At 44.0% G+C, this 15630-nt stretch overlaps 6 protein-coding genes across 6 annotated transcripts; all 6 read right to left on the bottom strand.

The window, feature by feature from the left end:
• Positions 1-119: 119 nt before the first annotated feature.
• EAE98_005768 (uncharacterized protein) lies at positions 120-2620 on the bottom strand. Its single transcript, XM_038953390.1, has 3 exons — positions 1875-2620; positions 1440-1778; positions 120-1379 (listed from the first exon to the last, which is right to left on the bottom strand). Exons 1-3 carry the CDS (start codon positions 2051-2053, stop codon positions 578-580), a joined length of 1320 nt encoding a protein of 439 aa, XP_038810491.1. The 5' UTR covers positions 2054-2620; the 3' UTR covers positions 120-577.
• Positions 2621-3582: 962 nt separating this feature from the next.
• Positions 3583-6161, bottom strand: EAE98_005767 (uncharacterized protein). Its single transcript, XM_038953389.1, has 4 exons — positions 4850-6161; positions 4755-4796; positions 4456-4691; positions 3583-4403 (listed from the first exon to the last, which is right to left on the bottom strand). Exons 1-4 carry the CDS (start codon positions 5020-5022, stop codon positions 4324-4326), a joined length of 531 nt encoding a protein of 176 aa, XP_038810490.1. The 5' UTR covers positions 5023-6161; the 3' UTR covers positions 3583-4323.
• A 391-nt stretch (positions 6162-6552) lies between these two features.
• EAE98_005766 (uncharacterized protein) lies at positions 6553-7449 on the bottom strand (the record flags this gene model as incomplete). The annotated part of the gene is made up of 2 exons (XM_038953388.1): positions 6553-7157; positions 7221-7449. The coding sequence occupies 2 exons, from the start codon at positions 7447-7449 to the stop codon at positions 6553-6555; spliced, it is 834 nt and encodes a 277-aa protein (XP_038810489.1).
• A 3265-nt stretch (positions 7450-10714) lies between these two features.
• On the bottom strand, positions 10715-11266 carry EAE98_005765 (uncharacterized protein; the record flags this gene model as incomplete). The annotated part of the gene is made up of 1 exon (XM_038953387.1): positions 10715-11266. The coding sequence occupies one exon, from the start codon at positions 11264-11266 to the stop codon at positions 10715-10717; it is 552 nt and encodes a 183-aa protein (XP_038810488.1).
• Positions 11267-12761: 1495 nt separating this feature from the next.
• On the bottom strand, positions 12762-13485 carry EAE98_005764 (uncharacterized protein; the record flags this gene model as incomplete). Its single annotated transcript, XM_038953386.1, has 2 exons — positions 12762-13266; positions 13391-13485. The coding sequence occupies 2 exons, from the start codon at positions 13483-13485 to the stop codon at positions 12762-12764; spliced, it is 600 nt and encodes a 199-aa protein (XP_038810487.1).
• Positions 13486-13630: 145 nt separating this feature from the next.
• Positions 13631-15630, bottom strand: EAE98_005763 (uncharacterized protein). Its single transcript, XM_038953385.1, has 3 exons — positions 15265-15630; positions 14380-15206; positions 13631-14319 (listed from the first exon to the last, which is right to left on the bottom strand). The coding sequence occupies exons 1-3, from the start codon at positions 15477-15479 to the stop codon at positions 14153-14155; spliced, it is 1209 nt and encodes a 402-aa protein (XP_038810486.1). The 5' UTR covers positions 15480-15630; the 3' UTR covers positions 13631-14152.

Raw genomic sequence — 15630 nt, 5'->3', positions numbered from 1 at the left:
CACTTTTTGAATGAAGAGAGATGTTAAATGGCGGGGTTATGCAGATCTGGGGGAAAAGAGCTCGGAAGAATCCGACCAGGATGCCACATACACTTTTTAAGTGAAATAAGCGACCAATAGAAAGACGGAAAATATATTGCCTAATACCTAGGTACATATCAATCATCATATCACATCACAACACAACTACATCCATGGATTAAAATATCGGGCTTTGCTACACCGAAATGTGTATTTTTCCGTGCTAAATAAAGTTAATGCTGGTAAACGTGATCAAGACCAAGACCTGTCCTCAAACTCCTGTCCTCCCCAATAGCCTTTGCTTTCATAAACGCTGAGGGTATAAGGAGAAGATGCGCATCACTATGCAAGGTATCCCAAAGCTCCATTCCCAAGTATCCCAGATGAGAAAGAACCGCTAAAAAAAATGGAAACGTGAGCCCTTGCTCCATCGTGATCCTTGATCCCATAAATAAAAGGAAAAATGATGCATATCTTGATGTATATGCATCAGAATATGTTAGGTCATATGGTACCATCGTTGTGGTGCCCGTTGCGGTCTGTAGTCTTGTCAAAGTTAGTGATAAGGCATTGGACCATAATTTCGACGTCTCGGACCTTGCATTATTATGTCTTCTCTTGGCAAAGGTGGCAATGGAGGGCGATCCATGGCAGGCAAATCATCTTTGACATCCTCCTCTCTCCTCTCGGCCATTTCCTTAAGAATTAGCGTCGATAGTTCCGGATTGTCCATGAAGAAATTTGAGGTTTCCTCTGGATACTTCTTCCACAATCTAGCTTGCAAGAAACCAACTCTAGCAAAGACTTTTTTGAGCAGAGGATCCATTGAGCTTACACCATCATATAAAGTTTTACATGATTTCAAGACCGAAGGTAGTGCAGCATCTGATCCAGCAACTTCGAAATTGTTTACGATGAATGCGGATATACAGTTTTTGAAGTCCTGCATGAGATATCTCTCGGCGCAAACGTAAACATCGACGCTTATAGAATACGCAATTGACCATGTTCTCAAATCTTCTTGAGACATTCTCTCCTCTACAGGAGGCTCATCCAAAGCATTGTTTCGAGAGCCTCTTCTACGATCTCTAGGGCCAGGAGCTTGAGGATAACCATTACGACCCATGACGACCGGCATTGGCTGAGGTGGTGGTGGGAGACCATTCATCCAACGATTTCTGGGTGGAGGTATTCTTCTCGTTACGCCACAGTTCCAGCAGGTTGGACCAAAGGTTTCTACGGTACATTGAGCACAATTGCAATCCGGCCGATGACGTCCAGATTCCTTTCGTTGTCTTTGTTCCCAGGCTCGCTCTTGACGTCTGCGACGAGTTTCGCGTCTTCTCCGACTTCTGGCACTTTGAGCATTTAGTAACAAGATCTCATAGAGGTTTCGCAAATTTAGCAGGGGATTCTACCTTTCATCGCTTGCGGTTCCACTGTCTGATCCATCATCACTACCCGAAGCATTTCCATCTTCGTTCTGTTCTTTTCCTTTACCTTTTTCCGGTTCGACGACGAGGATTTCTGCGACAGGACGCAAAGGAGAGTACTTTGACTCATAGAGGAACGCGATGACAAACTCGAACAGCGTGGGATTTTCCTCGGGTAAATCAAGAGCTTGATCTTGGGCTTCTTTGAACCCTCCATCCAACGCCTTTCTGAAGTATTCCGATTTGGTGAGTATATCGCGGTGAACATAAAAGGTTTGGGCATGAGGTCCGACACGGATCGGTATCATCGGTGATGAATAGCGACTAAGTAATCATTAAATCAGCATGGGTTGTTTGCGATTTCTGAGAAACTGATGTGCATTCCAAACAGAATCGCAAGAGATGATAGATGTAACATACCCATCGACACTAGACACCCAAAGATCCTTTTTAGGATCTGCCACTTCTTTGACCTTTACATCTTCGTCCACAAAACTGAGAACGACGACATCTGGAGTAGTAGTAGAAGGCGCTCGCATTGCCGCATCAAGAGAAGTCTCTCCCCGATTCGTTCGAGAATTTCCTGATTGTGCAGCCATTATTCCCAAGGTTTGTTTTTTAGGATAGCCACAAGTGTATACTAGAAAGTGAGATGACCTTAAGTAAAAGGTGGTAAAGATAGGACTGAAAGATATCAGCCCCGCTCTTGATTATGATCAAGGCTTCCCGCTTCGTGCTACCACACCTCTTTTTTTATTCTGGTTTCGCAAATCACAGAACCACGAAAGCACGAAAGCACGACGTCCCTTTGTGGCGTTGTTTCGACTACCTTGGAAGTGGATGATTAGTTGGTGTGGTGTTCCAATTCGGCTGGATGGGTAAATTAGAAAGTAGATAGGCGCATAGTATCCGAGTAAACTGTCGGTAGACTGTATGTAGAACGTGAAGTGGAAATAACGATAGATCTTCGCAAAGACGAAGAATGATTGTTCAGCTGAACAGATGGAAGTTTGACCCAAGTTGTAGATATTGATATGGAGTGAGCAGGTGTTGAAAGAATTGAAAAAAGTGAATAATTAATTGCCTACCTAGCTACAACGGTCGACCGTCGGTCATGTTAATAAATGGATGGAAGTGGATGTACGATAGATGTGGATGTAGATGTGGATGAACTCTGAACTTTATTATTATTAGTGGTGGGGGAGGGGCAATTAGATAAGCTTGTCTGCTATATGTATCGTACCACCAGCCCTAAAGTATAAATTAGCGGAAGAAGATAAAGATATACAAAGAGCACGCACACCTACCGAGAACCTACCTGACCTAGTATCTACCGAGTCTAGTATCTACCTCTATCTACCTCTACCTTCCTCTACCTTCCTCTACCTCCCTAAGCATTTTATTTTATATGCAATAACTCACAGCTTACTCAAAGATGGCAAGGAAAAATAAAGGAACCGTACCTACTGTTACCTACCTAGGTAAGGATGGGATGGGATGGATAATATCACAATGGCTGATCTTCTAGCTCGTCTCGAGCCTTATTACGAACTTTGCTACCAGGTATGTGTGCTGTTGTTGTACATCGATATCATTCATACCTACCTGACAGCGACAAGCTATCAACACAACGACATTACATTCCGATCTGATGAAACAATAACTAACTCATCAATTCTTGGCTTCTCAATTCCCATATCAACTCTCTACTAAAAAAAGACAAGACAAGAGACTAATCACGCCAAAGACCCGGTACATTTCAGATCTACATCGACCATCACCTCCCGAGGTAATGGGTACATCGCCTCGATCACTACCAAGCCAAAGTTACATTGCAGAAGATACTGCAAGAACATGCATTTGGTGTATCTACTATATTTCATTCCATGTCTACAACATGTCACTTTGAACTACCAACATCTTTCCACTTGCCTCTCAGTACCTACCTAGGTAGTCGATATTCCCCGAGGATAAGGTAGCCAAGGGGGTAAAACAGAAAGATATGAATGAACAAAAGAGTAAAAGAGAACGGAAAAATCACTGCTGATGCTGATCAATCCCCAACAGAGTGGTCTCATATGTTACCACGTAGGTCTCAATAGTGGTCAGCCTTGCTGTCGTCATGTCACACGCAGTGCCTTAATTTCTCTTTGCGTCGGTCAGCTCCATGGCAGGGCATAGCTACATGTGCCCCAAATCTGATTCATGGATGATAACTGGCCGCTACCCAAACATCTTTTGGGCAACATTTTATCAGTCCCACCTTTAGATACCTACCTAGGTATACCCAAGAAGAGAGAGCGATCCCCCATTTTCATTCTTGTTTTCCCTTCTTCAGCCACCATTCCCTAACATATCCGAATGATCGGTACCGGATGCTCACAAGGAAGTCCCGAATTCATGGGTGCATGATAGTCGCGATCTCTTTCGTGCTCACCGTGGAAACTCTAGTCGATGTTACAATACATATGACAGATGTGTATGCCCCATCATTGTAAACATGCAGGATGCGGAGGAAAACTTCCTGAATATTGTCTCATTAACATTAAGATTTAGGATGAAAACCCTTCGAAGGATTATCGTGTCAGTCGCATGTTCGGAGAAACGATTGCGTCCTAAACGGAGACCTGCATGCTCGTGATTGCTTCATGCATGGGGAAGCGCCTAGGATTACAACATTGAACAATATGGCTACGAAATAAGCGACAGATGAAAGAGCATTCATCAAACATTTAGTTCATCGAGATCTCTATGTACATGAATTGGTAGAATCAAGATTAGACGATTCTTCAAGTCACGACAGCGTCTGCGAACATACCAGACCATCAATCGGGCTGATTGGATCCCCTCTCCATTTCCCTCTGGGCTGTCACTTTAGGAAGTTTCCACCTGTTTTGGCCATGATTTCATCATAGTAGCCTTGAAATGCTAACCACCCTTTTTCTGGTCCTACATTGAGTCAGCAATCTGTAAATTTCTCCCGAATAGAAGCCAAATATACCTCCGACTTGATCATAAGTAAAAGCTGCCTCCTCATCCCCAATGATCTTCTTCACCTTCCCACTACCTGAAGCTGCAGCATCAACAAGTAGCTGGGCATGACAGGTTTTATCAAGGCTAATGAACCAGAAGGCTGCCTCATCCACCAAGATAAGGTCTGATACACAGATTTGAGAGAAATGTTGCGAGAGGGGATTAAGCCAAAAGTGATCAGTAAGAATGGGGTCACGAACTGATCTATTCCAATTTAATTAGCTTCTTATCATCGGCGACTAGAATACTACTCGACGGCATTCTCACATATGGCCAGCAACCCCTTCATCGAAACCTCGATCGGCGAATCTGTCACATCTCAGTAACAATTCAAGTATCACAGTTTCTAAGAGGATTCTCACATCCTAAATGCAGCAGCCAAATGCTGTTTGCGATATAATCTCTCTTCTTCTAAACTTTCAAACCTCGGGTACGACCTGATTTTGAGCTTTTTGCCCGATACAGTCGTCCCCTTTGCGCCCACTCGACTATTATTTGCGGGTTCATTATCGAGAGAAGTCGCCGTTGGTGACATACTTTTTGATGAGCTTATTATTGAAGGTACCCAAGTTTGTATAACGGTTCCTCAAGGGAAAGGAGCAATTTATAAATGAAGGCGGGAAGGTTGATAATTATCTCTTAGTGGGCGATCATGCTGGTGTTTCAGTGCTACCCACCTTACCCCGCCGCGGGGTATCGACAGCAGCGCAAGGTTCAATACGTTATCTATCTACGAGTACTACTGTATAATAATCCCCGAGACAACTTACAGATCATCTAACACTCCAGTTATCTTTGATCATTTTTTTAATATATAATCGCGTACTCAAGATGCGGTGTGATGCCTACTCCCTAGCAGATACTTTGATAAACATCAAGAAGTCTCGATAATGCGGGCGTCCGCACTTTTAAGCCCGGAATTCAATATGAACAATACGACTGCTTTTCTTCTACGACAGAAACAACTCTATTCATCTACTTCTGTGGCCTAGAACTGATCCTGAGAGTTCCAATGGGTCTGGAACAAGAACTAGGTGTCACGGCCAAGCATAATTTTCACTGTCAGCTAGATCTAGGTGTTGTATACTCTATGATATGACTGATCATCCATCATATGAGTGTAGAGCAACACGATTTCGACTGGCCGTTCCTCTGACATTCTCGAATCCTACAATCCATTCAAAGAACAGCTTCAAAGCCTTTCTCTTCTATCCAATACACCAAGTTCTACTATCTCAGAAGATCCAACTACAGACCCAGAGATCAAAAGTCGAGACGTTTTCTATCCTCGCACTACGACGGAATGAATCAATCTTACAGTCTCGACTGAGATGGAACTTTGAAGTTGAGACTCTCTCGATCCTCGTCGGAAAATCAATGTTCTCTTTCCGGTTGGTGGGTTTTGAGATGCCGATGTATATGAAGTGAAATACATCGACGTGGATAACTTTGATGGGTCGAAACGGAATGTATGGAATCTTCCAGATCCTCATTTAGAGGAGGGAATGGGCTGATTGTGGTGATGTAGGTAAGATCAAGGGAAGCACAACAGGAAGCATGAGTGATTTTGGGCTGCCCAATACATTCAGTTGCAAGATGACAGAGCACAACTCCCTTGGTAAACTTGAATATACACATCACAAGCATCAGGCAAAATGGTTACTTGTCAGTCACTGTATGCACAAATATAATATAAAGATCAAAAATGCTGACTTCATTCATCATTCTAAAAGCCAACCCACTGCAACAATTCCCCCTCAAAACCCATCCATCATTGACCAAATAACACGGGGTATTCTTAAAACTTGTGATGGGTATGTAAAAGAAGTTTATCATAACATTTGTTGACCCTATAATCCTATGGAACCAGAAGCTTTAAATCCGCACCCAAACCAAATTCAATGAAAAGTGTGTTGCTGTCTAGCGCCGCGCAATGCGTTGTGAATGTTCTTTGTATTCTTATAATGCCAATGCAAATGATTATATCCACCAATGTATGCTGATATATATCTACCATGGTATTATCTATTATATCTCAAATCTTAACGGTACGAAGAGAAATGATTTACAACATGAAAGCAGCAAAGAGACCACCCAACAAAGCGAAGGAGCCGGTAGCAGCCTTTGCTGAAGCAGCGCCAGTAGCGACAACAACACCACCGGAACCGGTCTTGGTAGCAGAAGCACCGGAGCTCAAGGTGACGTTGGATCCGGAAGGAGCAGTCCAGGTTCCGTTGGTAGCGGTTCCGTTGGTGGCTGGGGCAGCGGTTGGAACTGGAGCTGGAGTGGCGGTAGCGGTGGTGACGGTGCTGAAGTAGGAGCTTGGGCAGGATCCTGGGTGAGCTGGGTTGCATCCACCTGGGATACCAGAGATGCTAGAGAAGACAGAGCTGGTGGACGAGGACAAGGCAGCGTGTGGCTCGGTGGTAGCAGAGGCAACGACAGAGGTTACGGCGGCGGAGGAGGTAGGAGCAACAACAGATGATGAGGCGGTGGTTGAAACGATGACGGAGGAAGAGGAGGAAGCAGCGGCGTTGATGACGAATGGGAATGACCATTGGAAGGTGTTGACATCGGAATCGAGGAAGATGGCAATACCGTAGGTTGCGAAGCTACCAACGGAAGCTGGGATGGTCCACTTGTATGATCCATCCAAGTTATTGACGGAGGCTAAGTATTTTCGTTAGTACAATTGTCCTAATCTTCAATGTATAGAGAGGAATTGTAACTCACTGGCAACGACGACAGGGTCGTAGTTCAAGGTAGCAGGGGAAGCACCCTCCAAGAGCTTGATGGTAACAGTTCCGGAGACGGAGTTAGGAGCCCAGGTGATATCCAAAACATCTCCAACCTTGACAACTTGACCGTCGGTTGGAACTGAGATAGCGTCAAAGCCAGGAGTTTGGGCAAAGACGGAGGAGATGGAGGCCAAGATGGCGGCGGAGACGAATTGGTAACGCATTTTGATATTAAGGGTTGATTGAGAAGAAGAAATTCAAAGAATGGACAGTATCAAAGATACAAGAGATTAAGGTTGGGGAAGAAGAAAAAAGGATTGATTTTCTTTTATTATTTTTCAGTTTGTAGTGAATAAGAAAGAAGAGAGGAGTGTCAGAAACTGGAAAGAGAGGATTCTTTAAACTACTTTCTCATTTCGCAAACTTACAGGTGCATGTGCCATTTACCCTTGGCAGCACCACTTCTTACTTATGGGGAGGGAGGGGGGTGGCTCGGGAGTGTTCTAGGCTGGGATATAATTATACATTTTAATAGAAGAAGGATTGAACGCTAGAGCCAGGATGTTGGATCTGGATTGGTTACAAAGTTACACGGAACCAAATTCGACGTGTTGATGATTGACACAAGAGAGATTTGAGTGAATTTGGTGTAAGATTTGGTTGACGGAGGATGGAATTGGAGGCGGAGGGTTATTAGACGAGATGTACCTTGGTGGGCTATAGATCATTTGATTCGAGGATTATGTTGGAAGCATAGGTAATTGCTGAGGATAAAACCCTGAAAAAGGAAATTAGTATGACAAGGGTCAATTTTGCTCACTTCCATGGTACGTACGTACATACTGTTATACTGTTTTAATGCACGCACGTTACACGATTAGAAGAATAGAATAGTTGCCGTCTCATAATGTGATGATGGTGTAGATGATATGTGCTGAATGAAATTCGGATATTCTTCGGTTAACCCCTTCATCGATATGTACCCAAAAGTCCGCATCAAGCGTCCAAATATATCGGACATAGAATCAAGTAGATCACTCACCATTCAGGATTCCCTATGGATAACCTTAATTCTAGGATGCGTTAATGCATTGATTTACAAGGACTAATGGAGGGTACCTGAGCCTTACGAAAAACAGTTAACTTTCCCCTGTAGACGGGCAGGACCTACATGGAACCTAGTGTTTGCTGCAGACTGCAGCAGACAGAAGCTTAGCCTTTGCACCACCAATAAACGGGAAGGAAGGGGGAGGGGACGAAGCACAGTAACAAGGCTCAATCGTACTGAGTAAGCATAGCCTAAATGCGCAGAAACATCAAACATCTTCACGATACTCGGTGTCGTCTCAAAAAAACTTTACATCGAGTATCGAGTATCGCGTACCGATAGTCCCGACTCTATCATTTATACTCTTCTTAACGTCAGCCACCAAACTCTGTCTTATTGTATTGGTAAATTCAGTGGATTGGATTTCAAATATTGTTTGACTTTTACACTTTTTGATTGCGACTTCTAGGAATACGAGATTAAAAATGATGTGGCCAACCAAGGAACAATGATTCAACTTGCAAGTGTCCACTCGTGCACAGAAGATGATTCCCACGGAGTAAAGTCTTTGCTTGGTACACTGAGTGGGTAGCAGTGGGTTTCGCTTGTTAGCTCTCGAGTCCGCCAGTCTCCCCAAGTTGAACTGTTGAAGCAACTTTCGGTGATTGACTCCGAAGAGACGGAAAACACCCCCTTACCTACCATGATGGATAATTAGAATATGGACTGATAGTCTGATAGTCTGATACCACTTTTCTTCAGTCTAGCCGTCGCTCATTTCGACAGAGCGAGGAAACTTCGAAACGGATCGATACCAACCAATTGCCATGTTTAAGCGTTGTGACTCTAGAAGCCTAAACAACTGTCTGACTACGTGTGGACTTTACGTACAGCATATAACTGTCGGTAAGATTATAGCATAGGACTTATAATACCGTGGGTGCATTTTGTCCTGCGAGTGATCTAAAACATGTTTCGCCGACTTCACGGTGCACATCGCCATCTGGGACATGTTCTATCACTGATATAGCAATTCGAATGAATGTCATCGTGATTATTTTGCTAATCGCTACACATCCAGCATTGGATTGAAAAACAAAATCACGATGACTTCATGTTCGGGTCTCGAGTTATCTCACAACAAACACTAAAACGCATAAATCGCGGGGAAATTTGAGTCCTTTTCCTGGGCAATATATGACCTGTGGGATCCTCCTTGTTTTTGCCATGAAATCCAAATTAAGAACGATCTTGGGTGACATTATGAGTGAGGGGGGAACAAGGGTAAGTTTTGCTGATGAATTCTGGGCTTTGTTGATGCAATTTGTTTGTTCCGTGTGCCCAGAATTCTTCTCCTTCTTTTCTCTCTTTCTCATCTATGGAATTGAAGACTTGGAAATGCTATGACAACTCGATGTGGCACGATTTGCGAATTTTCAAGAGACAAGCTTGAGTCGAGAGTTGAAACGACAATCAATATAAGGTTGAGCGCAATGAGCGCCAGTTTGCGGGCACTGAGGTTGTCGATCTCGGTTTGATCGAGGAAAAATACCTGTCCTAGCATGGTTTGCTTTGTCTACTTCTTATAGCTTTTCGTCTCAATTATCATTGTCGTTCCAAAATGTTACAGCAAACCAAGGACGAATAGTCTATCCTCACCGCCGATATTTCCAAATTCGACTACATGCGCCAATGAAAGAAATATGATGCCTGCAGCATGGATGTTTGCTGAAACGGAACAAGAATAGTCAGGGTGTCAACATGGCCGATTCTTCAGAACCGGTATAGCTGCCAAGTTCTTGACATTGGACATAAGAGTTCTCGCAATCTTGCTCAGCAACAGACCACATCAGTGTAGAACTTGTTGGAAGAAAATGGCGAGCTGTTTCACGAGATCGACATGTGTTCCCGTGCGCTTTCATTTATCTAGCAATAAGTACACTCACCCACAGACCCAAGTTTTCAACAATTTTTTTCAGATTTCCCGTCGAATAGTAGCAGTCTTACCTTGTAACTGTTGCCGCACTGCTTGTCTACCCGAAAGCTCACTACCGGCAGAGGATACTCTTTAGTCAAGTTTTTCCTCGCTTTACATTCAAGTATGGTAAATCTGGGTAAAGTTTGTCAGCATTTCATACGATGCTAAGTGGTATGATATCACGTCTACAATACCTCAAGACTTTTGATGGCAAGAAGGAGTAGGATACTCGGGTAGCTGATACGTGTCATATTTAGATTTCACTCGATCGTCTGTATCGTGAAAGTAGTTAACGTTTCCTTTACAGCTTTTGAAAATATACAGGTATCCTGAACTCCATATTCACGATACCCACCTTTCGCCAAAACGCCATACTTGTTACTCAAACCCTTTGCTATTTCCAACAAGTCTTCGATAACTCTTATACCAATGGAACATACCATTGCTTCTGAAGTCTTATATGTCAACCTCTCCGCAATTGCCTCAATTGCCGTCCAAGTTCTCGGATTTGGCGGTCATATTCATCTATTGTTGCACTGTCCGCTGAAATATTGGGGTCCAGCCATCCTTTCTTCATACGTATTTGCGTAATATTTGACCGAATTTTCTCGCTTTGCGTCTCACTCAAAGAAGGAAAAGAGTCTAGTGACTTTTCTCTTCGAAGTTTAGGCGGGGACCGTGGAGGCGGTGGGCTATCATTTGATGGCTGGCGATTTCCTCGGTTCCGATAGAGGGCTAGATCTGTCGCGCTCGTAACACCTTCCGGAAGCTCGCCGTCTGAAGACCACTGGGATCTCTCTGAGCTTTTTCTTGAATCTTGAGAGTCCGAACGCTTTGTTGAAGAGGCGCCTGCCTTAGCTCTTGCACGATCTTTTTCTTTGGGAGGCTTGGTACGTTCTTTCTTCTTGCCATGGTCATTGCTATTGCCAGATGAAACGCTGCTGGATTCCCCATGTTTACGTTTTCCTCTTTCGTTGCCGATGAGGTTTCTACGAGAGGAAGATCTGGAAGACATTTCAAAGTTTTTAAGTTGATGGGAGTTGAAACAAAAAATGAGGTGCTTGAGATGACTACTGTTACACTCCGTGTCGTTGTACAGATGTGCAATTTGAATTCCACTTTGTGTATCGCGCTGCTCTTATATACAAGTAAAACTAGGTACGAAGTTACAAGAGCCGGTATTAATCCATCAAATTGCCACGCTCCAGGCAGAGAGCTTTTCGCAACGACCTCTTCATACGATCTGGATTGACTACTTTTATGTCCTCCTTACACCAAATCAAGACATGCCATTGATCGCAAATTGGGCTTGTATCCCTCATGCTCACCAGTACACGTCTCTATCTTCGAAGAATAGTAAAATCAGAAAACAATATTATTGACAGAACCTTGCAGGCCTGGAGTTGTCCGTCGGTAGACCTGGCCAGCTCATATCGACCGCAAAATTTGTCACACGACCCTAGGGGACAAATGTGGTTCGAATGGGCATTCTGTAAACTAATAAGGTCAGAAACTCGGTCAAAGTAATCAGAATACCACAATTACAAAGACAATCAATCCCAGAGTGCCAGGCAACTCACGACGGTAATGAACTTCGGCTTCTGCGTCATTTTTGGCACAGTATGTGAAATTCATCAATAATATATAAGCGCCTGGAATATAATACGATACTACGTTTCTCCCGCGACAAAAAGTCATCTCTCCACCAAAGCTTCCACAGAAGCCTCTATATCCAGATATTTACTTAAACTAGCTTTTATTTAAACCTCAATTCGTTTCTCTTGGTGTAGCCTAACTCTCAATTTCCTCTTTTGCATACCAACACTCGAATCGTTACCCAGACCAACCGCGCGAGAGGCCTTCCGTTCACTCTACTACGTGCTCGTACGGCTCAACGATTGACCCTTTTCGTCCCCACCACCGACAAGCTTTCGGCTCTAATAGTCGGTTGTCCAAGTGGCCGACTAATTCCTAGTTGACGAAAACAGGTGTCCCCGAACGCAATTATCCCCATAAGAATGTTGATAGGTTTCCTCACTAAAACTGGTAAATTCATGCATTTTATATTTGAAACCCCTTCTAAGAAGAACTACGTTCGGGGACAATCGCTTTCGCCGACTAGGAACTAACTGGCCGTTCAGAGAGTCCAATTCAAGTAGTATATGTATATGCAAAGATATCAAACGTCATGTGATTCGTGCATATATCTCACCCGAGAGTTAGAGACACTTCTACCTGGGCAAGGGGCAAGCTGTCAGAACAATTCACCAACATGTCTTATCAGATAATTAAGGTTTACTACATATGGGTAGTGGCTAAGATGGATCCAAATTCACTCGCTCTCAAAAGTAATTGTAATATTCCCCAGTCTCAAGATTGCACACAGAGAAAGGTTTGATGTAATTAGATTCATTACTTGTCATCAAGAGAAGGAATCGTGTCTCCGAAACCTAGGAAAATCTCAAATTGACATGAATGATATATACTGTAGTATATACCAACGAGTTTCATTACAAAGCCATCACAGCACCCACAAGACCAACGGCCAAACCTCCACAAATGCTCAACATATCAACACCCAATGCACCAGCAGCACCCGTCTCGACAGTGACTGGAGCACTTGAGCTTGCACTCGCCGATTCTGTCGTCGCCGAAGCCGACCCAGTCGTCGAAGTCTTCTGAGTTCCACTTGCCGTCTGTGACGCGCCGGTAGCCGATGCAGATGCAGCTTCAGTAGCAGTTGCGCTTGCTATCAAATCGCCAAACCCATTTTTGCTGGCGATGCTCAGTTCGGCCGTGTAGATGGAACCGATGAAGCTGGCGAGAGGAGAAGGCAAAGCAGTCAACACGGATGTATTTGGAGTTTCGCCATCCCTGACGTCGGATAGGAGGGACTCTTGTAAGGCTTCAAGAGAGCTGAGAGCAGCGGTGTCGGTGGCAAGGCTGGAAACTATGGGTTGGGTTGCAAGGTCGAGGATGTATGATTGGAGGTCATCAACTAGAGCTTGGGTTTGACTTGAGGGAGAGAGCGTTAGTAAAAGTACGGTTGACATACACAAAAAGGAAATGTCACGGGGTTTGAAAGGGAATGAAATCCCAAAGTTTGGGAGATGTAGGTAGAAGGGCAAGACAAACATACGATGCAGATGGCGTCGTTGGCTCTGGAGCTGGAGCTGGAGACGCTGAGGCAAAGGCAATGAGCCCAGCGACGAGAAGTGAGTCTGAGAAGTGCATTCTGCAGTTATTGAAAACAGTTACGTTGACTGGTTCACTCAGTGAAATGAAAGCTTTATTTTGACCGTTTTTCACGTGAAATAGAATGATGGAAAGACTGTTGAATGTGGCACAAAAAAGCTGAGGAAGAGCAGGCGGAGAAATGGATTAAAGTAATGCTATTTAGCCCCCACAAAAGATGATCTGGATGCCTAGCAGCCCGTGATTCCGTTTTAAACGGTTGAAAATTAAAATTCATGTTCCGGGGAGAGATCTATTGGTTACCTTGTACGATTAACCCCTGAGGCTCGGCGAATGTGACATTCTAGGAGAAGTAATTTGATGCTGCTCTTTCTTGGAAGTATTGCATATTTCGCACGTGTAGTAAGCTACCTAGGCTCACAAGGATATCTGATTCGATGGAAAGTAATGGTGGGATGATGCTGAGACCCACAATATATCAGCCGCAATTCCGCTTTCAATGTGCTGTGCGCGCATTAAGCATCCTGCTGTGCTCTCCAAGCTTCAAAACGCAGGCCACTTGGAGGGCCAAGTATTTTTCGATACTCCGAGAGGTTATGTTTCGATGTCGGCCGTTGACTGCCCAAGGAGCTTCAATGACGTAGTAATATGGCTTTCAGATTTTTCGAGACCCCTTACTGTAGTCGGTCAAAATATCCAGCTGAGTTCACACTCTTTTACCAGCCCTAATAAGATCTGACACTTTTGGTGGTAATATCAATGCACTTCGGTCGTTTCTTGAATAGAAATCTACTAACACCATTGCTGTCTTCTCAGGAAGGTCTTCGTGAACAAAATGACCGGCCTCGGGGAAAACTTGCAGCGCATACTTCCCTATTGATCGTCAATCTAAGCCTGCTCTTTTCAGACTTCATATAGAAAGATGGTTCTTACCTTGCATTTGTCCGATTGTCAACTCCTTATCAAGTCTATCTGTACCTGCAAGCAGTAATAGCTTTCCACCTCTGGCCTCAAGAAACTTCTTGCTAAGTCCAACAAACCAACCTTCCCAAAATGGTTGAGTGGCTCCCAAATTTGTGCGCCATGTCCACGATCTTGATCCACTGGCTTCTTCGTTGTGCTTCAGTAGCCCAGGCACACTCGTCCGCGCTGACAACGAATTGCGTATTGTTCTCGACCTCATGTGCCACTCAATGCCAGATTGCAGTGAAGGGAAGCCTAGTGGACGAGTCGATAAGTAAGTTTGCATGCTTTGTAGAGCATCCATAGCAGAGCCCTCAACTACATCAAGAACTGCGTATCCAAGAACTGAGTTGCCTAGTTTCCCGCCCTTTGCAACATCTGTAATCACTGCACCGCCAAGAGAATGACCAACAAGTACAAGAGGCGGAAGTTGCTTCCATTTCATTTTGTCTTTTGTGGCTTCAATGACATATAACAAATCCGAACTCAAGGTCTCTAGACTAAGATCGAGAAGTTCTGTCTCTGGAGAGATATCCGTAGAACCATGACCTCGAGCATCAAGAGAAAGTACACCAGCAGAAGGTAACTTTTTTCGAATCTCCGACGTCAGAACAGCAAACGAGAGGCCGGATGATCCTGCTCCATGATGTGTGATAAATAAAGGTGCTGACCCAACAGGAGATGTGAGATATGCATGATGCATTATCGTCTCTGCTTCCAACTTGTGCTCGAGAAACAGTTCTCGTTCAAAATAAGTCGTCCACGGTATCTGGTCCATCGTTCGTTTATTGGGAGCACTGATGGTATAGAATGTATCAGCCCGGCACAAACAATGAGCAATAAGCAAGTACAAACCCTTGCCGCCGAGCAAACAAGTTCTGATTCGAGGATGGTATGATGGTGCCAGTAGATGAAGCTGAAGATGCCGAGGAAGAATCGTCATCTATTGGAAGATCGGGTAGTTCACTAGGCATATCAATCTCTTCTTCTTCTTCGTCGACCTCATTGAATTCTGGCGGAGCAAATTTTGGTAGCTTAGGCTTAACAAAGGACCTTTGTAAATCGCTCATCTTGAAGTTTATTTGCAGAAGTCAACTCTGCGAAAAATTACTTGTATCGGGTGGTGAAAATCATTTGTGAGGGAACAAATTCAAGTCTAAGCTATCAACGGAAAATCCAATTAAAGAAATCTCAAATTCGTGTATGAAGTTCCAGAGGGGG

Source organism: Botrytis deweyae, assembly GCF_014898535.1.
Source record: "Botrytis deweyae strain B1 chromosome Unknown BDEW_011, whole genome shotgun sequence".
Classification (NCBI taxonomy): domain Eukaryota; kingdom Fungi; phylum Ascomycota; class Leotiomycetes; order Helotiales; family Sclerotiniaceae; genus Botrytis; species Botrytis deweyae.
Note: the sequence above shows the minus strand (reverse complement) of the source record. Positions and strands in the feature narration are given on the sequence as shown.